This window comes from Hemitrygon akajei, chromosome 5 (genome assembly GCF_048418815.1).
Source record: "Hemitrygon akajei chromosome 5, sHemAka1.3, whole genome shotgun sequence".
NCBI lineage: Eukaryota > Metazoa > Chordata > Chondrichthyes > Myliobatiformes > Dasyatidae > Hemitrygon > Hemitrygon akajei.
The window spans coordinates 5,575,039-5,591,770 of NC_133128.1; the positions used below are offsets into that span (position 1 = coordinate 5,575,039).

General features: G+C 46.3%; 1 protein-coding gene across 2 annotated transcripts in view; it reads left to right on the forward strand.

Annotated features, from left to right (window-relative positions):
• Positions 1-16,732, forward strand: part of robo2 (roundabout, axon guidance receptor, homolog 2 (Drosophila)) — a 1,389,008-nt gene that overhangs the window by 222,620 nt on the left and 1,149,656 nt on the right. Inside the window, exon 1 of one of the 2 annotated variants that reach the window (XM_073044782.1) lies at positions 8,601-9,060. The exons of the other annotated variant lie outside the window; for it this stretch is intronic. Within the exon in view, the coding sequence (XP_072900883.1) occupies positions 8,925-9,060 (136 nt within the window). The 5' untranslated portion in view covers positions 8,601-8,924. Of the gene's footprint in view, positions 1-8,600; positions 9,061-16,732 lie in introns of those variants that run through there. 2 annotated transcript variants of the gene reach the window in all.

Consider the following 16,732-nt stretch of genomic DNA (forward strand, 5'->3'; position numbering starts at 1 on the left):
ATTACAAACACCTCGTGATGCCTTTCACACTTTCCAACAGTCTAGTCATTTTCCAAGCCTTCATTAACAAGTTCCTCTGAGACGTGTAACACAGGTATGTGTTCATCTACCTCGACAACATCTTCATCTCTCCAAGGAACCCAAAACCATGTCAGTCACGTCTGTTCAGTCCTTCAGCATCTCCTTGAAAGCCAACTTTACCGCAAATTAGAAAAATGCGAGTTCCAGACCCGTCATTTCCCTACTGGGTTACATCCTTTCACCCTTGGGCATAACCATGGACCCGAGAAAGTACGAGCCTCAGTTGAAAAGTCCCGACCATGCTCCCTCAAACAGCTACAGTGCTTCTTGGGCTTTTCCAATTTCTACCCCAGTTTCCTCAGGAACTACGGCCAAATCACCGGTCCTCTCACCTCGCTCACCAAATCACCCACAATACCTCACAAATTACCTAATTTGCTGCTGCACCACCATTCTCAATCTCCCCAATCAAAATCCTTCAGAACTTTTGTGGTAGGGGTGGACACATCTGACATGAGAGTCGGGGTCATCCTCTCCCATTGAGGACCAACTGTGAAGACACATGCTTCTGCTTCCTTCTTGTGCAAGTTCAACTCCAAGCAGTGCTGTTATGGAGTAGGAGACAGGGAGCCACTTGCCACAAGATGGGCCTTGGTATAATGGAGACATTGGCTGATGAGAACTATTGAGCCCTTCATGATCTGGAGTAACCACCAGAACCTCATAGCCAATGCAACAGTCCCGACAACTCAACTCACGTCAGGCTCACTGGGCCTTTGTCTTTGAACAATTCAACTTCACCATCTCCTACCGAGCTGGCTCCAAAACTCTAAAGTGGATGCCCTGAAATGGAGAACCAGCCTCAGCTCATCATATAATTCCATCCTCGCAGATCCTAACCCCAGTCATCTGGGTTCTTGAGAACCAGATCCACCAGGCTGTACATAGGAGCTTGCTCTGGCCAACCGCATGCTTGTGCTGGCATCCATGCAGCCTGAGGCACTCCAGTGGCCCCACTCCTCACCACTCTCCCACCATCCAGGCATATCACTGGCTCAGGATTTTCGGTGACACTGGTTCTGGTGGCCCACCATGACTGCAGACATGCACCAGTTTGTTACCGCCTGCCCTCAATGTGCCCAGTCCAATTCCCCCAACCAGTGGCCCACTGGGCTCCTGCAGCGGTTACCGATCCTTTAATGTCCATGTTCCCACATTGCCATGGATTTCATCGCGAGTTTTCCACCTTCTGATGGGACACGTTGATCATGACAGCAGTGGACCAGTTCTCCAAGGCGACACACTTCATTGCCCTCCGCAAACTTCCATCAGCCACTGAGATCTCCAACATGTAGTTTACCTCCACAGTTTCCCTTAGGACATTGTGTCAGACTGGGGCCCACAATTTGTCTTACATTCTGGCAAGCTGTCTGCTCCCTCCTCTGTTCCTTAGTAAGTTTGTCCTCTGTCTATCATCCGCAGACTAATGGTCAATCAGTAAAAGCTGGTCAAGAAGTGGAGACATTTCTGTGGTACTTCACCACCATAGAAGAAACTGGGCTCTGGACTGAACTGTCCCATAATTAACATTCCTCCTCTGCTGTGGGTACATCACCCTTTGCAGTGCTTCATGGTTACCATCCTGTGTTGTTTCCCCAGGAGGAGCCAATGGTGGAGGTCCTATCCACCAGGCCCTGGATTCAGTGCTGCCAGAATACTTGGAAGAGGGCACGAAGGGTTATCCAATTTGCCATCCATGATTACTGCCAGCTAGGCAACCACTGGTGGCACAAGGCCAGACTACTCCGGCTTGGGGATTGTGTCTGGCTGTCCACCCGAGATCTGCCCCTGCACGTCAACTCCTGCAAGCTTTCACGCTAGTTCATATGGCCCTTCAAGATTACCCATTACTGTCTCCAGCTACTACTGTTTCTCAGGATCACACCTAGCTTCCAAGTGGCAAGCCTCAAGCCTGTTGTCCCACCTGAGTCTGCACCTCTGGAATCTAGAATGGTGGATGATGGTTCGATGTACATGGCTCACCAGTTGATGGATTCATGTTGTCATGAATGAGTGAGCGTTACTTGATTAACTGGGTAAGAGTTACCTGGTTAACTGAGGAGAGGTATTGGGAGCTGTCCAGTTTCACCTTGGATCCATCACTCATTGAAGAGTTGCACTGCACCCATTCACATCGTCCTGACCCGTTGGGTGCCGGCTGTAGGAAGGGTTTGCCCTGTCAGGCCTACACAGGCAGGCACCTCTGCCAGTCTCCACCCAGCTAATAGGAGTTACCTGCCACTCATCACCTGCAGCCTATTTAAACCTAGCTCTCAGCCACAGTCCTTGTTCTCTCAGTCAAACAAGCCAATCAAAACCAGTTGCTCCTGGCCTTCTGTGACCTTGTTAACTGTGTTGTTTAGTATCTGTTCTCTCTTGTTTTATGGCCTCTCATGGCTTGTTGTTTTTTTTCAGTCTATTATTAAAGTTGTTGTTCATTGCTGAGTCACCTCCATAGCTGTCCTTTTGGGTAATTTCCTGACACACCCTCACATCTACCTAGAATAGGCTGTCATAAAATCATAGTTCATTCATTTGTTACATGCTGTGGGTGATCATGATCTTTCCATGACCATGATTGATCTTGGCAAATTTTTATACAGAAGTGTTTTGCCATTGCATTCTTTTGGGCAGTGTCTTTACAAGACAGGTGACCCCAGCCATTATCAATATTCCTCAGAGATTGTCCACTTGGCTTCAGTGGTCACATAACCAGGTCGTGATATGCACCGGCTGCTCATACGACTATCCACCACTTGCTCCCACGGCTTTATATGACCCTGACCGGGGGTGGGGGGGTGGGGCTGGCTAAGCAGGTGCTACACCTTGCTCAAGGGCGACCTGCAGGCTAGTGGAGGGAAGGAGCACCTTACACCTCCTTTGGTAGGGACGTATCTCTGTCCCGCCACCAAACCATGTAGGGCATGCATTACATACAAATTATTGTCCACCTGCACTGCACTTTCTCTGTAATAGTAACAATATATTCTACTTTCTGTGGATCGAAATAGGCAGTTGATGAGGAATTCATGAGGAAATCTGTATCTCTTGTGCCTCTTTTCACTGTACATGTGACAATGATAAACTCCAATTTATCTTTAGCCCATGGAGTTTGCACTGAGCATCAGCCGCACACACATACCAACTCTCCCCATATTCTCTTAACTTAAAGCAAAGTGGACAACAAGGACAGATCCTCTGAAAGGCAGCCAACTGTGACTCTCCCGGTACTCGGTCTTCTGTTATATTGAAAGGCCACAGACAGAGTGAATATGGAGAGGGTGTTTCCTATAGTGGGGGAGTCTAGGACCAGAGGGCACAGATAGAGTGGATGTGCAGAGGGTGTTTCCTATAGTGGGGGAGACTAGGACCAGAGGGCACAGATAGAGTGAATATGGAGAGGGTGTTCCCTATAGTGGGGGAGTCTAGGACCAGAGGACACAGACAGAGTGAATATGGAGAGGGTGTTTCCTATAGTGGGGAGTCTAGGACCAGAGGACACAGATAGAGTGGATGTGGAGAGGATGTTTCCTATAGTGGGGGAGTCTAGGACCAGAGGGCACAGATAGAGTGGATGTGGAGAGGGTGTTTCCTATAGTGGGGGAATCTAGGACCAGAGGACACAGATAGAGTGGATGTGGAGAGGATGTTTCCTATAGTGGGGAGTCTAGGACCAGAGGACACAGATAGAGTGGATGTGGAGAGGATGTTTCCTATAGTGGGGAGTCTAGGACCAGAGGACACAGATAGAGTGGATGTGGAGAGGATGTTTCCTATAGTGGGGGAGTCTAGGACTAGAGGACACAGATAGAGTGGATGTGGAGAGGATGTTTCCTATAGTGGGGGAGTCTAGGACCAGAGGACACAGATAGAGTGGATGTGGAGAGGATGTTTCCTATAGTGGGGGAGTCTAGGACCAGAGGACACAGATAGAGTGGATGTGGAGAGGATGTTTCCTATAGTGGGGAGTCTAGGACCAGAGGACACAGATAGAGTGGATGTGGAGAGGGTGTTTCCTATATTGGGGGAGTCTAGGACCAGAGGACACAGATAGAGTGGATGTGGAGAGGATGTTTCCTATAGTGTGGGAGTCTAGGACCAGAGGGCACAGATAGAGTGGATGTGGAGAGGATGTTTCCTATAGTGGGGGAATCTAGGACTAGAGGACACAGATAGAGTGGATGTGGAGAGGATGTTTCTTATAGTGGGGAGTCTAGGACTAGAGGACACAGATAGAGTGGATGTGGAGAGGATGTTTCCTATAGTGGGGGAGTCTAGGACCAGAGGACACAGATAGAGTGGATGTGGAGAGGATGTTTCCTATAGTGTGGGAGTCTAGGACCAGAGGGCACAGATAGAGTGGATGTGGAGAGGATGTTTCCTATAGTGGGGGAATCTAGGACTAGAGGACACAGATAGAGTGGATGTGGAGAGGATGTTTCTTATAGTGGGGTGTCTAGGACTAGAGGACACAGATAGAGTGGATGTGGAGAGGATGTTTCCTATAGTGGGGGAGTCTAGGACCAGAGGACACAGATAGAGTGGATGTGGAGAGGATGTTTCCTATAGTGGGGGAGTCTAGGACCAGAGGACACAGTTAGAGTGGATGTGGAGAGGATGTTTCCTATAGTGGGGGAGTCTAGGACCAGAGGACACAGTTAGAGTGGATGTGGAGAGGATGTTTCCTATAGTGGGGGAGTCTAGGACCAGAGGACACAGATAGAGTGGATGTAGAGAGGATGTTTCCTATAGTGGGGAGTCTAGGACCAGAGGACACAGATAGAGTGGATGTGGAGAGGATGTTTCCTATAGTGGGGAGTCTAGGACCAGAGGACACAGATAGAGTGGATGTGGAGAGGATGTTTCCTATAGTGGGGGAGTCTAGGACCAGAGGACACAGATAGAGTGGATGTGGAGAGGGTGTTTCCTATAGTGGGGAGTCTAGGACCAGAGGACACAGATAGAGTGGATGTGGAGAGGGTGTTTCCTATAGTGGGGGAGTCTAGGACCAGAGGACACAGATAGAGTGGATGTGGAGCGGGTGTTTCCTATAGTGGGGAGTCTAGGACCAGAGGACACAGATAGAGTGGATGTGGAGAGGATGTTTCCTATAGTGGGGGAGTCTAGGACTGGAAGGCACAGCTTCAGAACTGAAGGACACCCCTTTAGAACAGAGATGAAGAGGAATTTCTTTATCCAGAGGGTGGTGAATCTGTGGAATTCATTGCCACAGACAGTTGCAGAGGACAACCCATTGTTTTGAAGCAAAGGATGATAGGTTCTTGATTAGTCAAGATATCAAAGGTTACGGGGAGAAGGCAGGAGAATGGGGTTGAGAGGGATAATAAATTAGCCATGATACAGACTCGATGGGCCAAATAGCCTAATTGTCCTCAAGTCTTATGGACAATAATAAACTAATTTATCAATTTACTTTGGCCCACCAAGTCTGCACTCAGTATCAGCCACTCATTCTTCCCACATTCTCACAACTTAAAGCAAAGTAGATAATAAAGACAAGCGCTCTGAAAGGCAACAGACTGTAACTCCCATGGTACCTGCAGTCTTCTGGCCTGAACATACGGCTTCCTGTCTGAGAAATACGAGTGTTCAGCCACATTTATTCTGAGGAGAAAGAAGGGGATGAATTGCTGGGTCTGCCTATCATTACGGGAAGCTGGAATGCATTGCGAAGCCTGTACAGAGCGAGATATAACTAGCCGGAGCAGTGTTCTAATCAGTGTGCAACGGATAGGGGAAGTTAGTATGGGCCTCTTGTCTAGCAGCTTTGACAGAGGCGGAATACCAATGAAGTGTGAAACCTTCAAACATCGCTGCTCACCTATAAAACCTCTCAGGCATCTCTTGGATGCGAAGGGGCAGCTGCCACTGAGCCTGTCAGAGCCCTCTCTGAAAGAAATGGGGTTGGACTCCATATAGCTGGAGCATCTCGGCTTATCATCTTTCTGAGAGCACTGAATTCTGATTAAACTGTTCTTTAAAAAATTTCAATACTTGACACACTCAACACGCTATCAGCAGTGTAGGTTGTCAGAAGGAGGGAGCTGCCTTGCCTGTTGTTTACATAAATACAGGCGAAAATGATTCCCACTGGCCCTATTACATTCAGTGGCCACTTTGTTACATACATCTGTGCACCTGCTCATTAATGCAAATGTCCAGTCAGCCAATCATGTGGCAGCAACTCAATGCAGAAAAGCACGCGGACATGGTCAAGAGGTTCAGTTGTTTTTCAGACCAGACATCAGAATGGGGAAGAAATGTGATCCAAGTGGCTTTCATTGTTGGTGCCAGTTGGGTTGGCTTGAGTTACTCAGAAACTAGTCTCTGGAGTTTATAGAGAATGGTGTGAGAAACTAAAAAAATAGCTAGTGAGTGGCAGTTTTGTGGGTGAAAAAGCCTGGTTAATGAGAGAGGTCAGAGGAGAATGGCCAGACTAGTTCAAGCTGACGGAAAGGTGACAGTAACTGAGATAACTGCACGCAACAACAGTGGTGTGCAGAGGAGCATCTCTGAATGCACAACGTGTCGAACCTCGAAGTGGATGGGCTACAGCAGACAAAGACGATCATTCAATGGCCACTCTATTAGGCGGGGTGGGGGGGGGGGTACAGAATAAAGTGACCACTGAATGTGTATGCCATAACATTTCTTTTTCAAACTACAACACTGCAATTAAGCAGATATTTCATTAAAAATCAATTCCCAATAACCCTGGCAATGCAGTGTTACTGTTAATTGCAATAATGCTTTCTCAAGGGTCGCAATGCTGACACTATTGTGATTTAAATTCTGAATTATCCAAACACTTCTTCAGAATACTGGTAGCACGTATGATATACTGTACAGTCAGAATCTCCAGCTTCCCAAGGCAATTAATGACAGTAATTGAACCACACAAAAAACAGCAGCGAAGGTTTTATGTTCCACTTAATCACATCCAAAATAAATATAGATATTCGAAACAACTCTTCGATTGTTCAGCTCATTGTTGTGTTCATCCTATCCAATTGCACAGCAACTTGTACAGCAACTTCTCTGCCCAGGACTGCAGGAAACTGCACAGCTCAGCACATCATGGAAATCAGCCTCCACTTTGTGGACTCTGTCTACACTTCTGACTGCCTTGGTAAAGCAGCCAACATAATCAACCCCCCTCCCCTCACCTACCCCAAACGTTCTTTCTTCTCTCGCCTTCCATCAGGCAAAAAAAGAGATGCAAAAGCCTGAAAGCATGTACCACCAGGCTCAAGGACAACTTCTACTCTGCTGTAAGATTATTGAACCCCAGTGCAACAAGATGTACTCTTGACCTCATAATTTACCTTGTTATAGGCTTGGTCCGAATTCTCTGCCTGCACTACACTTTCTCTGTAACACTTTATTTTGCATTCTATTATTGTTTACCTTGTGTAATGATTTGATTTGTATGGATGGTATGCAAGAAGGGTTTTTCACTGTACTTTGGTACATATGACAATAATATACCAATCTGTGTTCCAATGAACTGTGTTCCTTTGTCCAGTAGGGAGGGGGACAGGGAGAGTGGGAGGGGAAGGGGAGAGGGAGAAAGGGGGAGGGGGAAGAGTAGGCTGACTTCCACTAGGTGGAGTAAGTGTGTGTGTGTGCCTCAGCACCAGCAACACTTCTATACCAGTAGCCACTTACCTCAATTCTATTTCCCATTCCTATTCAGACACGTTTATCACCCTACTGTCACGATGATACCACTCTCAGGCTGGAGGAACCACAATTTGTATTCTGTTTGAGGAGCCTCCAACCTGATGGCATGAACATTGATTTCTCTAACTCCCAGTAATTTCTCTCCCCTCTCTCTTTTTCCATCCCTCATTCTGGTTCCACTCTCACCTTTTCTCTTCACTTGTCCATCACCTCCATCTGCTTCCCTTCCTCCTTCCCTTTCTTCCATGCTCCACTCTCCTCTCCTATCAGATTCCTTCTTCTTTTGCCCTTTACCTCTTCCACCCTCCACCCAACCTTCCCCCTCACCTATCACCTGCCAGCTTGTACTCCTCCCCTCACCCCACCTTCTTATTCTGCCAAGGGTGGTGGTGGAGGAGACCATTGGGGACATTTAAGGAACTCTTAGGTAGGCACATGGATGAAAGAAAAACGGAGGGCTATGTAGGAGGGAAGTGCTACGTTGATCTTGGAGAAGGTTAAAAGATTGGCACAACCTTGCGGGCCGAAGGGCCTGTACTGTGCTGTAATGTTCCGTGTTCTATATTCTGGCTTCTTCCCTCTTCCTTTTCAGTCCTGGTGAAGGGTCTCGGCCTGAAACGTCAAATGTTTATTCATAGATGCTGCCTGACCTGCTGAGTTCCTCCCGCATTTTGTGCGTGTTGCTGTGGATTTCCAGTATCTGCAGAATCCCTTGCATTTATAAATCCTCGTGTAAACTGTGATACGTACTTCTCACTTAGTTCCAAACATCAGTCTTTATATATATATATTTTTCATTCGCAAGGGGGTGGGGAGAGAGAGCGGTCGTTGCTGTGTGCTCCCGTGCTAACAGCATCATGCTGAAGTCTCTATTCCCTCTGAAACCTGGGGCGATGATTCTTTTTCCTGCGACTGCATAGCCCGTACAATGTTGGCGAATGTGGTTCTGAGGAGATATCATGCTGCTCCGCTCGGGTCTGCTTCAGTCTGACTTCGCCTGCTGCAGACCGGGGAGTCTCGGTGTGCCGAGTCCATGATGCTCGGCTGCCCGCAGCCAGAGGGGAGAGCATGGGAGGACGGCGGGATGTGAGGGCAGAGAGGAAGGTAAACTGCGCGCCGTGCCCAGCAAACTTGGGGAGATGTTTCCCGCCGCTCGGCTGACGAGGCAAGCCCCGCTCGAGGTCGCGTTCGTCACCCTCCTGTTACTGTGCGGACCCTGTACCCAGCAGAGTGACTCCAAGCAAAACCGACCCAAGGGGAGGCACTGGAAAGGTGGTGAGTCGCCGAGGTGGCTGATGCTCAGATTGTACGGTGGAGACCGAGATGTGTGTGTTCACGCAATGTATTTGCTATTGCTTTGAGCTGTTGTATGTATTCAGTATTGTCATGGTGTGGTTTAACAGATACCAGGCTTCCCATAGTGAGGGGAGTCGGGTTAACCCATGTTTGACTAGTCGCTTGCCAAGTGATGCTGTAATGTGGATGGTCTTGCAGTCAAAGACGGCGTTGATGTTGGCAAAGGGAATTGGGAGACTCTGGACGGGGGCGAGGGGCGCTGATGAACCCATTTGGTGGACGAGCCAAATGCGCCGGAATCCCATCCGGCCCGCGCCTTGCCTCTGTTCCTTCCAAGTTGTTGGCGGGGATTAAACGTGCGTCAGGCAAGGGTCCCGGCTGGGGTGTGACAAGAGTTTCGTTTGAGTGGAGGGAACTCAGACGCCGGCGTCACGCCCACTGTATTCCAGCCCCGCCACTGGGTTTGATCTGGGTTCTGACCACAGGAACATCCTTGACAGATCGGGGTCAGGGTGCATGGAACTCAAGATGACTGGGGACCCTTCACAGCTGCGACCTTCCTCCACCTTCACTGCCGTTGTGATTGCCGTTTGTCTGGAACCTCCCCCTTGAACTTACCGCCATGGTTAATCCCCCTCGGGAGCTCCGGAACTCACAGGCCTCTCCGCCACGACAAAGTGACGATCCTTGCAGGAGAGCAGTCAGGAGTAAGTCTAGGAAACTGGACTTGTGTCGTCCACTCATCGTAGAGGCTTCTCCAGTGCTGAACCATGATTTATAAACTCTGTGAGTTGTTTGAAGTATAGCAATCATATGAGGCTCGTTAAGAGTGGTAGAGATAATGAGAGTGTCTTACCTTTGAATGAATGGACAACCCAGCAAGTCCAGTTGCCTTGATTTACTATGGCTTGATATACAATGACCTGGATGACTGAGAACCTTCACAGACTTGGAGGAGGTCCTTTGCCACACAAATGCTTGCACTTCAGCAATTCTCTTTTGGAAGTACCTGTTGAATCTGACCTTCAGGGAGCAGTTCAGATTGTATCAGGCTGTGTTATAAGAAATGACCTTGCTTTGTGGATCCAGAACTGGCTTGCTGGCAGACGGCAAAAAGTGGTTGTAGACGGGTCATATTCTGTATGGAGGTCAATCACCAGTGGTGTGCCTCAGGGATCTGTTCTGGGACCCTTACTCTTCGTGATTTTTATAAATGACCTGGATGAGGAAGTGGAGGGATGGGTTAGTAAGTTTGCTGATGACAGAAAGGTTGGAGGTGTTATGGATAGTGTGGAGGGCTGTCAGAGGTTACAGCGAGACATTGATAGGATGCAAAACTGGGCTGAGAAGTGACAGATAGAGTTCAACCCAGATAAGTGTGAAGTGGTTCATTTTGGTAGGTCAAATATGATGGCAGAATATAGTATTAATGATAAGACTCTTGGCAGTGTGGAGGATCAGAGGAATCTTTGGGTCTGAGTTCATAGGACACTCAAAGCTGCTGCACAGGTTGACTCTGTGGTTAAGAAGGTATATGGCGCATTGGCCTTCATCAACTGTAGGATAGAGTTTAAGATCCGAGATGTAATGTTACAGCTATATAGGACCCTGGTCAGACCCCACTTGGAGTATTGTGCTCAGTTCCGGTCGCCTCACTGCAGGAAGAATGTGGAAGCCATAGAAGGGGTGCAGAGGAGATTTACAAGGATGTTGCCTGGACTGGGGAGCATGCCTTATGAGAATAGGTTGAGTGAACTTGGTTATTTCTCCTTGGAGCGACGGAGGATGAGAGGTGACCTGACAGAGGTGTATAAGATGATGAGAGGCATTGATCGTGTGGATAGTCAGAGGCTTTTTCCCAGGGCTGAAATGGCTAACGTAAGAGGGAACAGGTTTAAGGTGTTTGGAAGTAGGTACAGAGGAGATGCCAGGGGTAAGTTTTTTACGCAGAGAGTGGTGAGTGCGTGGAATGGGCTGCCAGCAATGGTGGGTGGAGGTGGATACAATATGGTCTTTTAAGAGACACCTGGATAGGTACATGGAGCTTAGAAAAATAGAGGGCTATGGGTAAACCTAGGTAATTTCTAAAGTAAGTACGTGTTTGGCACAGTATTGTGGGCCAAAGGGCCTGTATTGTGCTGATGCTTTTCTATGTTTCAATTCTAAATGAACGTCCCTCTTTCTGAGCCTGTGCCCTTTGGTCCTAGACTCCTCACTATAGTGATCATCCTCTCCACCCTCTCCATCTCATCAGTTCAATATTGACGAGGTTATTCTTCTGCCATTTGCTGTAATTCTCTGGTCACAGATATTCCCCACCATGTTACTTACTTAAACAACTCCTCAAATCTGTTCACCTGAAGGCTGCCATGTATCTGTAGGAAAACTGTATTGATTGATGGAGCCCTTCAGCCCATCATACCATGAAAGCTCTTTGAAGGCGGTCTCCAGTTAATCCTACAGTTGGATCCATTTCCCACAGCTCTTAACATTGCTGATATAGGATCTCCACCAGATACATTGACAATTCCTTTCATCCATGCTTGGTCCCTTGTCATCTTCTAGCAGATTGCTGATCAAGGATCAACTTTATTCAGCTGCCTGAATTAGGAATTTGCTGTGGTGCGTTGGTGCAACTTGCAGCAGAAACACCATTCAACAATGTTCAAGAATTATATAAAATATAAAGCTTGAGGCTGAAGTACAGATCTGGAATAATGGAGGATGAAGCACATTTGAACTTTTGCTCTCCTCTTAGCCTTCTCTGCATAAGGCCAGCCCCAACCTTACTGTTGTAGACATCACTCCCTCTATTCATCCCGGTTTCCAATCTGATGGATCATCCTCTACTTTCTATAGTTGGATCATGAATGAAGTGTTGTGTCTCTGTAAACAATGGTGGCAGCAGAATGTTTTTTTTATTGAGAAGATACTGGGGTACAGGTGCCGTTCAAGTTCAAACTTATTGTCATTCAACCATACACGTGTATTTAGCTAAACGGAACATTGTTCCTTTGGGTCCAAGGTGTAAAACACAGTATATATAAGACACAGAGCACATACACTCAGTGTCCACTCAATTAGGTCTCTCCTGCAGCCACTGAGTGGATCTTCGTGGTCTTCTGCTGCTCCAGTCCATCTGCTTCAAGATTCAACGTGGTGTGTATTCAACGACACTCTTCAGCACACCACTGTTCGTAATGCGTCATTATTTGAGGTACTGTTACCTTCCTGTCAGCTTGATTGAGTTTGACCATTCTCCTCTGACCTCTCTCATTTCACCAACAGAGCTGCCACTCACTGGATTTTTTTTTTTGATTTTCACAATGTTCTCTGTAAACTCTAGAGTCTGTTGTGTGTGAAAACCCCAGGAAATTAGCAGTTTCTGTGATTCTCAAACCACCCATCTGGCACCAACAATCATTCTAAGGTAAAAGTCACTTAGATCACAGCTCTTCCCCATTCCGATGTTTGGCCTGAACAAAAACTGAACCTCTTGACCATGTCTGCATGCTTTTATGGATTGAGTTGCTGCCACATGATTGGCTAATTAGATATTTGCATTAATGAGTAGGTGCACAGGTGTACCTAATAAAATGGCCACTTAGTATATCATTACAATCCAACACATGAAGTCACCAAATAATATTTAGCACGTCCCTGAGTGATATGATCTGAAGATTGACAGGTTGACATAAAGTGCGAGATGTATGTTTATGTAAGACAGTATAATGTTACTGGTGCTATTATGATAAAACAAACTGCGTATAAATATTGCAGATGCTGAAAATCCAAAACAACAGTACACACAAAATACTGGAGGAACTCAGTAGGTCAGGCAGCATCTATGGGAATGAACAGAGAACATTTTGGGCTAAGACCCTTCTTCAGGACGGGAAAGGAAGGGAGAAGATGCTGGAATAAAAAGGTGGGGGGAGGGGTAGATGATAGGTGAAGTCAGATAAAGGGCTGGAGAGGAGAGTGGATTGTTGGAGAAAGGGAAGGAGGAGGGGACACAGGGGGAGTTGATAGGCAGGTGAGAAGAGGCGAGAGGCCAGAGTGGGGAATAGCAGAAGAGGGATGGGAGAGGGAAATTTTTTTAACTGGGAGGAGAAATTGATGTACGTGCCACCAGGTTGGAATATAAGGTGTCGGCCTCCACCCTGAGGGTGGCCTTGTCATAGCTCAAGAGCTCAAGACCAACCTGTCGGAATGGGAATGGGAATTACAATTTTTGGCCACTGGGAATTTCCACTTGTAGCAAGTGGAGTGGAGGTGCTCGATGAAGTGGTCCCTCAATGTATGGTGGGTCTCACCAATGCATCAGGAGCACTGGAGATGACCCCAGCAGATTTGCAGGTGAAGTATTACTTCACCAGGAAGGACTGTTTGGGGCCCTGAATGATGGTGAGGGAGGATGTGAATGGGAAGGTTTAGCACTTTGGCTGCTTGCAGAGATAAGTGCTGGGAGGGGATTAATAGGGAGGGATGAATGGTTAGGGAATCATGGAGGGAATGATCCATGCAGAAAGTGGAAAGTGGGGGTGGGGAAGGGAATGATATGTTTTGAGGTAGTTTCCCATTGGAACTGACAAAAGGAGTGGAGAATGATGTGTTGGATGTGGAGGCTCATGGGTGGTAAGGAAGAAGATCGCCTGTTTTCATGGCAGTGAGAAGATTAGAGCTGGGCACTTAATGTCCAAGCACACAACTGTATCAAAAGGACAGGCAGGTAGGCAGAGGGGGTGGGGTGACTTTGTTGGTAAAAAATCAAATCAAATCATTAGAAAGAGGTAACATAGGATCAGAAGGTGTAGAATTGTTGTGGGTAGAGCTGAGAAACTGGAAGGTAAAAAGACCCTGATGAGAGTTATAGCAAAGAAGTTGTCTACAAATTACAATGGGAGATGGAAAATGTACGTCAAAAGGACAATGCTATGGTAGTCACAGGTACTTCAATATGCAGGTAAATCGGGAAAATTTGGTTGATGCTGGATCCCAAGAAGGGGAATTGCTAGAATGTCCACAAGATGGCTTTTTAGATCAACTTGTGGTTAAACCCACTAGGGGATCAGCTATTCTGGATTGGGTGTTGTGCAATGAACTGGAATTGATTGGAAAGCTTAAGGTAAAGGGACTCTGAGGAATCAGTGATCATAATATGATAGAATTCACCCTGCTATTTGAGAAGGGGAAGCTAATGTCAGATATATCAGTATTAGAGAGGAGTAAAGGGAATTACAGTGGCATGAGAGATGAGTTGGTCAGAATTGATTGGAAAAGAACACTGGCAGGGATGACGGCAGATCAGCAATGACTGGAGTTTCTGGGAGTAATTCGGAAGGCATTGGATAGGCACATCCCAAAAAAGAAGAAGTATTCTAAAGGCAGGATGAGGCAACTGTGGCTGACAAGAGAAATTAAAGCTAACATAAAAGCTAAAGAGAAGGCATATAATAGAGCAAAAATTAGTGGGAAGTTTGAGGATTGGGAAACTTTTAAAAACCAACCAAAGGCAACTAAAGAAGTCATAAAGATGGCATGTAAAGTAAGCTAGTCAATAATATTAAAGAGAATACAAAAAGTTTCTTCAGGTACATAAAGTGTAAAAGAAAGATGAGAGTGGATATCGGAGTGCTGGAAAATGATGCTGGAGAGGAAGCAATGGGGGCAAGGAAATGGCAGATGAACTGAATAAATATTTTGCATCATTCTTCACTCTGAAAGGCACTAGCAATGTGCTAGAAGTTCGAGGGTGTCAAGGGGCAGAAGTGTGTGAAGTTATCATTATTAGGGAGAAGATGCTTGGAAAACTGAAAGGCTTGAAGGTAGATAATTCACCTGGACCAGGTGGCGTACACCCCAGGGTTCTGAAAGAGGAGGCTCAAGAGATTATGGATACACTAGTAATGATTTTTCAAGAATCAATTGGCTTGGTACTGGAGGACTGGAAGGTTGTAAATGTCACTCCACTCTTCAAGAAAGGAGAGAGAGGCAGAGAAAAGGAAATTATAGGCTAGTTAGTCTGACCTCAGTGGTTGGGAAGATGCTAGAGTCGATTGTCAAGGATGTGTTTTTGGAATTCTTAGAGGCACATGATAAAATAGGCTGTAGTCAGCATGGTTTCCTCAAGGGGAAATCTTGCCTGACAAATTCTTTGAAGAAATAACAAGCTGGATAGACAAAGGAGAATCAGCTGATATTGTGTACTTGGATTTTCAGAAGGCCTTTGACAAAGTGACATACATGAGGCAGTTTAACAAGCTATGAGCCCATGGTTTCACAGGAAAGATTCCTAACATGGATAAAACAGTGGCTGATTGGCAGGAGGCAAAGAGTGGGAATAAAGTGAGCCTTTTCTGGCTGGCTGTTAGTGATGTTCCACAGGGTCTGTGCTGGGACTGGTTCTTGTTATGTTTTACATCAATGAAATGGATGATGGAATTGATGGCTTTGTTACAAAGTTTGCAGACTATATGAATATATTGTAGATGGAGGGGTAGGTAGTTTTGAGGAAACAGAGAGGCTACAGAATGACTTAGACAGATTAGGAGAACAGACAAAGAAATCATATGGAATACGGTGTATGGTATTGCACTTTGGTATAAGAAATGAAAGGTTTGACTATTTTCTAAATGGAGAGAAAATACAAAACTCCAAGCTGCAAAGGGATTTGGGAGTCCTTGTGCAAGGCAAAGAGTGGGAATAAAGGGAACCTTTCCTGGTTGGTTGCCAGTGACTAGTGGTGTTCCACAGGGGTCTATGTTAGTCCTGATTCTTTTTATGTTATATGTCACTGATTTGGATGATGGAATTGATGGCTTTGTGGCCAAGTTTGCTGATGATACAAAGATAGATAGAGAGGCAGGTACTTTTGAGGAAGCAGAGAGATTATGGAAGGAGTTAGGCAGATTAGGAGAATGGCTGATGGAATACAGTGCCAAGAAGTATATGGTCATGCACTTTGGTAGAAGAAATAAAAGCATAGGCTATTTTCTAAATGGAGAGAAAATTCAAAAATCTAAGGTGCAAAGGAACTTGGGAGTCCTTGTGCAGGATTCCCTAAAGGTTGACTTGCAGGTTGAGTCAATGGTGAGAAATGCAAATGTGATGTTCATATTCATTTTGAGAGGACCAGAATATAAAAGCAAGGGTGTAATGTTGAAGGTTATAAGCCACTGCTGGAGGCCTCACGGAGTATTGTGAGCAGATTAGGGCCCTTTATCTAAGAAAGGATGTGCTGACATTGGAAAGGGTTCAAAGGAGTTCCACAAAAATGATTCTGGGATTGAAAGGCTTATCCTTTGAGGAGTGTTGGATGGGTCTGGGCCTGTACTCACCAGAATTCAGGAGAATGAAAGGTGGGGGGACATCTCATTGAAACTTATCGATTGTTGAAAGGCCTAGATATAGTGGATGTGGAGAGGGTGTTTCATATGGTGGGAAAGTCTAAAACCAGAGGATACAGCCTCAGAATAGAGGCACGTCCACTTAGAATGAAGATGAGGAGGAATTTCTTTAGCCAGAAAGTGGTGAATCTATGGAGTTCATTTCACAGGCAGCTATAGAGGTAAGTCATTGGATATTTTTATGGCAGAGGTTGATAGATTCTTGAATTGTCAAGGGATATGGGGAGAAGGCAGAAGATTGA